This window comes from Nasonia vitripennis, chromosome 3, assembly GCF_009193385.2.
Source record: "Nasonia vitripennis strain AsymCx chromosome 3, Nvit_psr_1.1, whole genome shotgun sequence".
Lineage (NCBI taxonomy): Eukaryota > Metazoa > Arthropoda > Insecta > Hymenoptera > Pteromalidae > Nasonia > Nasonia vitripennis.
Genome location: NC_045759.1, coordinates 9,058,809 through 9,070,449, shown reverse-complemented (window position 1 = coordinate 9,070,449; position 11,641 = coordinate 9,058,809). Strand labels below are relative to the sequence as shown.

The following is an 11,641-nucleotide window of genomic DNA, read 5'->3' as shown; positions in this document are numbered from 1 at the left end:
TACATTTAAAAGCAATAAATATTATAAGCCTATTTTGATCACAATGCCTTTTTGAATATGCACTTCCTAACTTTACGAACCGATTTTCGATAAAGCATTTTATGTTATTCTTTGAGAAAATGTTGAGTATTTCACAAATATAAGCACAAGTCGTTTACGAGCGATTACGTATATTGGCGGGATTTCAAAATTCAAACGTTTTGCTTGATTTTAAGCTCTGTGGAATTTTAACTTTAACAATTTTCGAAATAACCTGACACGATAATTTTCTATTTTATATATAGATTTCAATTTTAAATATAAACTATAATAATACATACGCATCATGCACAGGTATTTCAGGCAAGGCACAGTCTTATATCCATTGCAGATGGCAAACACACGCACTCAACACAAAAGACACTCGTCAAACATCCAAAATTTATAATTCACACAATAATCACACGTACGCTTTAGAATTCAAAACCTTAAGTTTCCTAGAATTTTGCCACAATCTTTTAAGGAAGTCCAAACATGCCAAGATTTCAAACGAACGACGAATATAATACAAACATCCATTAATATCCAAAACGTTTCATTTAAATGTATAGGGTGTTGATAAAAATATGCCGGGCAAATTAATCATGTCAAGCGATGTGTATGATATACGAGCACGAGCACAGAAAGCAGGTGCGCTTGGCTTGGCCAGGCTTACTCAATGAATGCGAAAGGTATGTAATTGCGACATCGGGTTATTCACAAGTAATTGTAGGAAATGAAGAAGACTGAGCAAGTGTGCTTCGAGGTGGACTGTGCCGCTGCTATACTTGCATGATTTTTACGTTTTCCTTGCGGAAGTCGAATGAAAATATTTTTATTTTAAAACGAATACTCAAAATAATTCGATCGATTCATATCAGTCAGTCGTTGAACGAAGGAGCGGGGATTCTTCAAACTTAGTACACCCAAAGTTTAAAATGTATGCAAAAATATTTTATTGTGAAGTTTTTCGAATTCTCGAATGACGATTCGTAGATTCTAGTTTAGGAAAAGTTTCTAATGCAGAGTGAAATCTCTCACTATGAAGATCCAGGCGATTTTGTACAAGACTATTGAAATGACTGAACGGCTCCTGAAAATGCAAAAAATCACGTTAGATTACATTTGCTAAAAGATACAGAGAGGAAAGTGTCGTGTCAACGCACCTGAAGTAATGCGCGATCAGCATAACGAAAACAGCTTGCATTAGTCAGCGTCATCGACGAATGACCTTGCAGAGAGCTACAGTCAATGTGAAATTACATCGTTCTTGTCAGCTTCTATAATATTTTATCGAATTATACGTGAATTTCACATTTTAGTAGACTATTCAATACCCTTATGAACAATAAATAAGTCAATACGTCACGAAATATTTCTAAATATAACAAAAGTGTATATATTTCTCTTAGTTATGAATATTCTCAATAATATTTATGTACAATAATTGTCTTTTTTTTCTACAACGCGAGTATTGTAACAACTTTAACGTCAAATACTTCATTTATATTACGCGATTTATATTAAAAATAGATAGGTTTTTACTAGCTTATCAGTACACGCGCTTTTCACGAATAAAGACTAATAAGTTATTTGCACGAAATAGTTAAAAAAAGTCTGCTGCTCTTTGTCTTTGAGGTAGATTTAACAAGTTGTCTGTTAAAACAGGAGTCTGTGGCTTTGGAGATGCATTTGGTGCACTTGTTTTAACACGAGGTGTCGTAGCCCTGGGTGTATTCGGCGTCCTTATTCCAAATAGAGGTGTTCTCAAAGGTGTTTTTGAAGATGACAATCGGTTTGGCGATGGACTGACAGAAATGCGTAACTTTTGCGTCGCAAGTCGCCTGGCAGCTGGTGACATTGTGCTTAGTCGATCGATTGTTGATCTTGGTGATGGCCTGCAACATTTAATAAAATTATTTGTATAACAATATAATTTCAAAAATTTATTTTATTCAAATCGTGAAAATAAAAGTAACTCACGTTGCTAGGGATCGTCGTGCTGCATTCAATGCTTTAATTTTTTTATCTCGATTTCTCTCTCCAGCTTTCTCAGCTAACTGCATGGCAAGTTTTTCCCTCTTGGGTGGTTCTGCCATTCGAAAAGAAGGACCTTGAGTTGCATGCAACAGAGGAGTATCACCGCCATCCAATCTGAATGGAGTTCCCTCAATTTGACCCCAGGTCATAAGAGGACTATCGGGAATTTCAGGAATACTTGGTGTTGGTGTCGGTGTGGCTAATATGGTATAGCCATTTATCCTGGGTGTTTCGGTTCTTACAATTTCTTTGCCATCCACTCCTATTTTTCCATCATTCGCTTTGGACTGAATTTTTGCTAATTCACTGATAGTTTCCTTATTCTGCTGTTCGTTGAAAGGATTTACTTTTAGCCTTGTGTTGTAGTGGATAACTTCTTGTCTTTTCTTGGCCATTTCTATTTTCTCCTCTGTCGTCAGCTCAACTCCATCGGGTATATACATAATGTAATTTTTGTTTTTGTAACTCCAGGTGTCTATCTGAAAAGGTCTATTCTTCTTACCATTTTCGATAGCTAGTAACCTATCACTGTTATTTTCAATCGCAAGAATGTTTGGCTCTGTTTCTGTCTTATACAGCCAGGCATATTTAAGCCTGTGTTTCTTTTCATTCTCAAACACTATTTCTTCAAAGCTAGCATTATCTTCGCTAGTGTTTGTACTCAAAAACTCATCCAGCCCAACTCTGCGCTCCTCTGTTTTTGGTTCCTTAGCTTTACAGCTGGTAGAGGCTGTGGATTTCGGTGTGTCTTCACTACTGTTTTCCTTGTGAACGGGAGTCTCAAAGGTTGCAGGACTGGCGAGTCGTTCTGAAGTTCTTGGTCGCTCAAAGCTGTATTTCTCAAAGAGTTCTCTCATCTTTTTTGTATCGTTACTCTCCAATGCATCGATATACTCATTCTGTGCCTTTAATTTCTCTAGATCAGGGAAAAAGTCTCTCTGAATGATCTCACCTATCTTTTCCACGTAGGTCTCCTCGTCGAGAACTTTGGCTTTGCTTCTTTTGGCTGGACCTCTTGGTGTTTTGAAAATTGCCAAATCCTTCATATTTTTCGCAGTTTCCAATGCCATGGAGCCTGGCGAATTCATCGGTGAACTCGTCACCGAACTTATTGATGGAGAAAACATGACGTTTGTTGACGAAATATCTGTTCTACGCACTTGTCAACAGTCTGGCTATTCACGGCGTTCTGCTCATCTAGAAATACAAACTCTGTATTCTTGTATCGTTATATCTATCTTGTTCAAAGTGCCACTAGTTAACAATAATCACCGAAAATAAGACGGGAGATTCCTAATTGTTGGCTTATTTTTATCGATAGATTTGTAAACTTAACCTCAGCACCATAACTTGCTGATCTCGGCCATTTTTGTTTCTTATTTTTTCAGGGCTGATCGCGCATGCGCACTGGTAAAGATTGTAGTTCGGTTTCAGAGGGCACTGCACTACAGGCGCGAGTTTCAAAAGTCGCATATTTCTCCGCAATCGAAAACATCGAGTTAGCTCAACTAGTCTGATTTCAATAATCTTGCTATGCCCATAACGCAATATCGTACTTGGCCATTCGCAGTATATCTTAGCGGCAAACGCATACCGAATGCATGTGCATGATACAAAGTTGCAAGAAGACAAGCTTCGATAATAAAAAAAACAAAAAAAAGTAATTTATACTTCACACAGACTCACCCGCAGAAAAGAAAGCGAAGATCAAAGCTGAAACTATCGCAACCTTACCTCTGGCAGCCATTCAAAATAACATTCTAACGCTTCGGTATAGCCTCAGCCCACCTATAAATAACGTATGGAACGGCTCTTCTTCAGCTGTACTTTTTTTCGCATAACGCCATCTAACCAGAGCAGCAAAAAGCTGGGCAAAACGAAAACAAACAGATCTCGAGAAATCCGCGTGCGAGTATAGAGATCCTAGAGAGTAATAGAGTTAGAAGAGCTGCCTGCGCACAGCGTTAGAAAATGGAGAAAAACAAAGAGTAGTTTATACGCGGCCAAAGGTATATAAGATAAGAGAATTAGTGGTGTAGCTGCGCGGGCTACTGCATACGCTGACAGACGTAATGAGGATTCCAGCGGCGAGATAGGACGCCGCCGCGAACTGCTACTATTATACTCGCGCGTACACACTTTATATACACGGACTATACTTATTCCGAAGATACACTTTGCGCACAGCTGCGCGTATGCATATATAATGCAAACGCTCTCGGAAAAGCGTCGCAAATATAACTCGAGCGTGTGTCCTTGTGAAAAAAAGGGGAAGAAGAAGCTGATCGAGTATAAAGAAAACTCGGAAAAGTAAATCGGAAGGAAGACATCTGTCGACGCTTAGCCATACGGTATACGCTGGAAAAAGCGTGAGTTTGGTGAAGACAGACGATGACCGACTGACTCCAGATGAAGAAGAAGCTCAGCTCGCGTCGATCACACACACACACACACACACACACGTAAATAAAAAGGGTAACGATCTTCGCCGCACTCTATTTTCGAATCGTACATTCCATTATAACCTCTCTTTTCAGATATCTCTCTTCTCTCACAGAGTAACAAGAGAGAGGGGGAGGATCCGAAAAGCGGCGTAAAAAAGAGAGCATCAGATTCACGCATACTCATTCGCGGTCTTTGGCCGCGAGTAAACACGAGGTGCGATTTGACGGGCTGCGTCGGCGGAGGGCAAAAAAGAAGAAAGAAGAGCTGCCGCGCGCGCGCGGCCATAGAGATAATAAAAGAGGGAATGACAGAGAGATTAAAAGTGCGCGCGGAAAAAGAGAGAAGAGAGCCGCATGAAAGGGATCTCTGCACACACAAACAGCGCAAGCGGCGGGCCTCTGGAATCTGTAAATCTGTCATTGCCAGGGAGAGCAGAGAGCACCACGGCGCAGTCGAGCGTATAAAGGGGGTAAAGTGTGCGAGTATGTATATTTGTATATATGTGTATGTATGTCGGATGAAAAGTGCATTATTAATAATTTTCAAGGAAGGAACAATATATCGAAGGAGCCAGCTAAAAGAAACTCGAGCATCGCAGCGTGATACTGTCACATGGCGGTGGCATCGCCGCGTGAAGTTCCGGCCTCGCTCGTAAAGATCCTCGCGCGGAAGTCCTCGAAATATACGGCTTCCTTCCACATACACTGACAGTATACCTACTGTTGATGCCAATGACTATTTTCGTGGTGGGGGTATAGAGAGAAGAGACGAGATTTTTGCAATGCACGCTGACGCCTTTACTGCCTCTCTCTCTCTCTCTCTCCGGGCTTTCCTTTTAACACTTGAGTAAACATCGTAAGTCACAGGCGAGATCAATTCTCCGTGAGTGTGTGTACCGAGGGGCTCGATTTTTCGAAAATCTAAGTTTATTCGGAGTAAGTATGCGCGACTCGGAAAATTTCGTACGTTGCTATTAATGCGCGTATAGTTGCGCTATGCTCTCGTAAAAGAAGCTCTACTCTTTTGCGGCGTGGGCAGCGACGACGGATTCATCGCGCACACGCGCGGGGAATCAAGCGGGCAAAGAAACGCAATTAGTCTCCGGGATTTTTGTCATTTTAGGCGCCAGCTTTCTGTAAGTAACGCCGGAAAATTAGCCAGATTTATCGCCGGGCCGGCGCTTCATTAGCGAAATGCCGCCTCGTTGCCTTCCACCGCCGTCTGTCACCTCTTGTATACTCGGCTCTCTGAGGCATATGCGCGCGCGATGACGTCGCGTCGTTCCTTTTGCTATGTATATATACCTACATACGAATATTTATACGGTATTATATCTCGGATTATACTAGAATGTGTACATAATGCAACTGCTTTCTTTTTTATTTTTAGCGCAGACACGTGGGTTCCCGAGGCACTTCAAAGTGTCAATGGGTGGTCCGGCCGTATAAACTTAACGACAGAGAGCCGCACTGCTCTCGAAGCTTTCCAGACGCCTTTCTTTCTTCCTTTCTCTCGCATCTTGACTCCGTATATACCCAAAAAATATGTATATAAACACGTACACTATACTTATGTTGCAGGGCGAACGAACGAATGCATCCCCCATTTGTATATGCGTGCGAGAAGCTAAGGGCGTCGGCTGACAAATTGCGAACTTGTATCGAGCATCTGCCGCAACTCCTTTTTCGCAGAAACAAAGCTGTGGCCCTGAAACTTTATATCAGCGCATCGTCACCTACCACTATACGACGAGAGGGAGAGGAAGAGCCTCGAGATGAAAGAATCCGCGGACTTTATAGCCGTGTCGGTCACGCGACGACGCTTTCTCTCTCTATACATATACTGTGCACGTATAGTTCGTAAGGAAAACGGCTGAGATTTGCTAAATTTAAAAATCGAGCGTATAAATATGATATTCTTTCAGATTCCTCTCGGACCACCGATGCCGTCCATTATTTACGTATAAACTGTCTCCTTGCGTACACACGCGACACGCCCATCAAAGTAGCGGGAACATGTCAGACAGAGCTTGAGAGTTTGTCAGGCTAGTGTAACAGATCACTTCTCAAAAGTCGAAAGACGAGTAGAGCCCGACGGGCTGCTCGCTCCGTGTCTTGCAGTATGGCACAAGAGTAGAGCAAAAGAAAGACGGGCGAGAGGACTAAATTAAGAACAGTCGCGCGCGCGCTGAGAAAAAGAGTCGTAATGCTCATTGTTTCTCTCTCTTTCTCTCTCTGTCTCTCTCTGTCTCTTTTTTAATGCGAGGATAGCGCATCTCGATAATTTCATTGAAATTCGATGGAGAAAACAAAACGAAAACGGTCGGAAGGGGAAGTATCGGAGGGTGCACAGGCAGAAAAAGGAGGGAAAGGAAAGAGAAAGAGTCATTAAGGCCGTGTGGCTCGAGCGACGCTAATATGTTTACAGAGCGTCGAGCTCTTCCCCGCACATGCATCAATCACGGGTCCGTCCAAAGCTACGCGCACACATGCATATGTATATATATATACGTATACAGAGGACTGTTTGACAGTGAGATTGTCGCGCTGTAAGATGTAAGACACAACACTAGACTGTTAACGATCGGCTATCGTTATACCCTTTTTTCTCCGTTCTCTCCGGCTATCTCTTTTTTGGACGTCTGACGCGTGCGGACACTTAATATGACTGCAGGGATTTCGGGAATCGAAAGATCAATCATCAGTCGTTTTTATTGTGGATTTCAAATCACGCACTTTATTATAATATTGCTGTCATCTCTGGCTCTTGCAGATGGATACAATTTTAAACAAATATTATAGCGTACGAAGTTCATAGCGAGTAACGCATAGTAGTACAGATTCGGTCATACTCCGTTTTCGAGTATTAGGACACAGGCACTCGAGAGGAGAGTTATTTACGATACATTGCGCTGGTCCTTAAAGACATCGAAGCCGAAACTTTTCGTATGGGACACTCGCTGCTTTATGTATACGTTGCACACTCGCACACTTGGACGCATGTATACTCGAGGTATAATTTATTAAGGCACTTAGAGCGGTTAGGGCCGGTATAAGGAGAGAGTTTGTCACGGAACGTTTGCTGCTCTCCGTCGTCTCTTTAGTTTCAACATAAATAGACGCGTTTTGCTCTCGCCGAAGAGCGAGCGAGCCTGTGGCGTGTACAAAAGGCACTTTGTTACGGAGTAGGCTCTTTACGCGGAGCGCGCACTTTTTGCACCTGTGTCAAACTCGGTTACACCTTCATTCTAAAACTACGTGTGTAATATATTACTTTGCTTATGTCTATGCATACTGGGTGTATATACGGTGTATATAGGATATATAGTATTGTCGCGACTTTGTCTTGTCTCTTTGATTCTTTGCTTTTGGCCGCAGTTTATAGGCTTGTACTTTGTACCGCACTGGGCGTTGACTGTGTTCGCAAGGCACTCGTTCGTATAAATTACTTATTAAAATAGCAATACATTTTTTGCTTACCGCGTAATATTCTAACGTTAGGTGCATTAAATAGTGTTCATCGCCTTGCGCTTAACACTTATCACGATCGTCGCACAGAAAAGAGGTTTGCAAACTCGAGAGAGCCGTCGGTAAAATACTTCGCAAAAATATCAGCATAAAAAAGTTTATAAGCTCCGCAAAGTCCGCAAGCCTCGTCTTTCCCGTTGTTAAAATATATTGTCTAATCATCGAAGGCACTGTGTTCTCTCCATGAAACTCTTAACGCGGTCCGTACAACGGCGGCGGCGGTGGTGGTTGCGGTGGCGGCGCGTGATGATGCGGCACGAAGCTCTGGGCCGGCTGGTGTCCCGACGGATATCCCCAGTAGAATTGATGCTGTTGTGGCTGATGATGCGCTGCCTCCTGGTGTGCCGTGGCAGTGGCCTGTATCGGAATCGGTGCCAGATGTACCGGTGCCGGATACACCCCGGGAGCCGGTCTCTTGGCCGGTGGAGCCGTCGGAGTCGACGAGGACGACGAGGAGCTTTCGCACTCGTCGGGCTCGCAGTCTCTGAAGCCTTTGGCGAATGGATTGCTCGCGATCTTGAGCTGAGTTATCCGGTGATTCTGGTAGGCCGTGACCGCGGTGAAACGCGTCTCCGGAAAGGAGAAGCTCTTGAAGTTCTCGTAGCGAGGATCGGGCAAGGAACCCGCTGGAGACGGCCGGACTATCACGTGGCAGCGAGGCTGGTACCGGTGCATCGAGTTCAGGATTATCTGTGAGGAAAGAAGAAGAAAAAAGCGCGTTGGTGCTGAGAGGGGAGAGCATAACATCTGGGGAAAAAAGAGGAGAGCAGATTTATCGCCGAGGAGAGACGATGACGAATAATGAGAGAGAAAGAGAGAGAAGGAAGAGATGACATCCCCCGCGGGACGAATAAAACGAGCGGAAAAAGATGGGACGCGTATGCGGCTCGTAAAGTTTAACGCGAGAGCAGCTCGTCCTCTCTGCGGTGCTTGCGCGTGTATGTCATATGTGGTCGCTCCGTGTAAGCGTTTTAATTTTCGGCTATAATTTAAACAGACATGAACGAAGAGCTATTAATCGGGAAAAATCGATGCGTTGCACGGAAAATCCTATAGCGACTAATTAGTCCAGCGCGTGTGCGTCTAAGGTCACATTTCCAAAATCTCTCGCGTCATTAGGCGCGTGCGTGCAGTCGTCCTCGAAAAAAAGTGTAATTACTTTGGCAATTAGGACCGGGCGTGTGCTCGCGCCGCGCGTGTGGCCCGCTGTCAAAGCGTCGGATTTTTTTTCCAGCCTCGAAAGCTCCGGCATTATAATATATCTCCCTCGCGGCTTTTTGCCTCATCTCTCGCTCTCTCTCTCTTCCGAGCTTACAAAGTGTCAATTAAGCGCCGCGCGCGGAATTCCGTTCCGCCACGCCTGCGATGTGAATATATCAATGTAACGTAAGAACGTCGAAGCGAATCGAAGCATCGAAAGTAGGCCGAAGCTCGATTTCGCTGACTCCGGCTAATTTTTCTCGCGTTATTTGTTTGCGCATTCCGCACGGCGCGATCGTCTTCGAATTTATCGCGCGCTTGCAACGACGTCGTATATATTGTAAAAATGCAAGAGGACGCAAAAATACAACACCGCGTGTAATAATTTAAACTCGGCCCGAGTAGAGACAGAGAGAACGAGCTCGTATCTCAGGTCAATTAAGGCGAAGTCGTCCGGAACGACAAACACATGCGACGGCGTCGGGCTGCTGCTGCATTAGCGCGTCTAATAAAATTCTATAAATACGGCGAAATTTCGGCGCGAGTATAAAGGTACGCGCGAGACGAAATGCAAGATGCGGGGAGTGTATAATGCAGCGCGCGATAAGATGAAGTCTGTCTTACGTGTCCGTTATCGTCGAGCTGGTTGTTGGTGAGCTTGAGCTTGTCGAAGGAGACGGGCTGTTTCATCCAGTGGGCACCGGTGGCCGGACTGTCGGGATGCCAGTGCATTCGAGGTGGCGATACGGGGTCGGCTCGACCGGCGACTACCCAGGCACTGCTGTGGAAGGCGTACCTGTAACGCTTGTCGTCGCAGGGCACGAAGTCCATTATGAGGATGTACTCCGTGTTCGGTTCGAGGCCGAAGAGCCGGATCTGTGGGAGAGAGATGTAACGAGTTGCCTATTGCTATTCGAACTGATTGAAACTTAAGAAGAAGCGATCAGAGCTTTCAAGCTTAATTCGAGCCAGCATCTTGCCAAGGATCGTACCTGGAAGGTGGGAAACATGCGACGTCCGGCCTTGGTAACGATCATCTCGGTACCAAGCTGATGAAACTCTTCCCACAGCGGCCTAGCCTCGAGAGCCCCTCCGGCTCCAAGCAGTGCCGGATGCAACGGCTTCTTGCACTGTCCCGTCTCCTCCTCGCTGTTGTTCTCACCCCCCGAGCTCTCGGTCCTCCTGTTGTTATTGCTGTCATTGCTGCCCGCGTTAGCGATCCCGATAGTCCTCACGGCACCGCTTCCACCACCGCTGCTGCTACTATCGGCCAAACTCGTCGGCGAGGGTGGCTTCTTCGCGTTGCTACCGGCCGTCTGTAGACAAGCTGCAAAAAATTCACACGCGTATGAGGTCAACGGTCGCTCGATCGCGCGTACAGCACGTACGGCCCTTCGATTTTTCCGGAACTCGGTCGTCGGCTAAAAGAAGCCGGTGAGCCCGAGCCTAAACTTGGCCGATGCGCGTATACAGCGCAAGGACAAAAAAAATATAGTCTTATGTTATAGCGAACCTTCCATTTGCTGCATCGGCGAGGGCAGCCCGAGGACCGGCTGCTGCTGCTGCTGCTGTCCGAGCCACTGCTGGTGATAGCAGCAGTCCGCGCCGAGTTGCTCGTGCGTCTGCTGTTGCTGCTGCTGCTGCTGCTGCGACTGCATGATTCTTCTCTCTCTCTTTCTCTCTCTTTCGCACTCGGCTTCTCAAATTAAACACACACACGCGCGCGACGATCGGCGACGATAGATAATCGAGAGGAGAGACTATAATGCAACTAGCACCTCTCTAACACGATCCCATTATCGCCTCGGCGAAAGTTCGCCAACAGGTCACGTCAACGGCACTGATCGAGCTTGCGGAGAGACGAAGACCGCGACGGAGACACAGCGAGCGAGCGAGAGAGAGAGATATATAGAAAGGGAGAGAGTGTGAGAGAGAGAGAGAGAGAGCTGCTGTCGGGGTGAGCTCCGCCGGTAGACTACTAGCCTTATCATCGCTCCATCATTCTCTCTTCCTTCGCTCCTTTCATCTAGCACGCGAGGGGAGATTTTTCCGAGCTTCGGCTATAGGAGGAGTTCCAAACTGGCGCCTCCCACGCGACACACGCACACACGCTGGACCACTGTGAAATATGCGTGGGCGGAGCCTGTCCCTAGCTATCATATGCGCGCAAGCTTATGGACCCGATTGCCCAATGCGCGTATACATATGTATCAGAGCTTCTCGTTAAAATTTCGAAAATTTCCCACTCGCCCGTATCGGTGCGGGGGTGTAGGTACGCCGGAGCTTTCGCGCGCGGGAACTCGCTCGCGACTATCAATCCGTCGTTGTGAGCGCGCGATCGCGAGTTACGCGACAATTTACCTCTCGACGCCGCGTTTGCATTCCGGATTATGTAAAATGTCGGGATGTCT

General features: G+C 45.6%; 2 protein-coding genes across 3 annotated transcripts; both read right to left on the bottom strand.

Moving 5' to 3' along the window:
- Positions 1-950: 950 nt before the first annotated feature.
- Es2 (nuclear protein Es2) lies at positions 951-3,467 on the bottom strand. Of its 2 annotated transcripts, XM_008215075.4 has the most exons (4): positions 3,331-3,444; positions 2,002-3,255; positions 1,185-1,916; positions 951-1,111 (listed from the first exon to the last, which is right to left on the bottom strand). In XM_008215075.4, exons 2-3 carry the CDS (start codon positions 3,183-3,185, stop codon positions 1,625-1,627), a joined length of 1,476 nt encoding a protein of 491 aa, XP_008213297.1. In that variant the 5' UTR covers positions 3,186-3,255; positions 3,331-3,444; the 3' UTR covers positions 951-1,111; positions 1,185-1,624. The 2 variants fall into 2 exon arrangements, with proteins under 2 accessions (XP_008213297.1, NP_001123264.1); NM_001129792.2 differs by lacking the exon at positions 951-1,111 and having other exon boundaries at positions 1,392-1,916; positions 2,002-3,467.
- Positions 3,468-8,222: 4,755 nt separating this feature from the next.
- Org-1 (optomotor blind related gene 1) lies at positions 8,223-10,888 on the bottom strand. Its single transcript, NM_001129793.1, has 4 exons — positions 10,744-10,888; positions 10,223-10,557; positions 9,855-10,106; positions 8,223-8,720 (listed from the first exon to the last, which is right to left on the bottom strand). The coding sequence occupies exons 1-4, from the start codon at positions 10,886-10,888 to the stop codon at positions 8,223-8,225; spliced, it is 1,230 nt and encodes a 409-aa protein (NP_001123265.1).
- Positions 10,889-11,641: the final 753 nt, after the last annotated feature.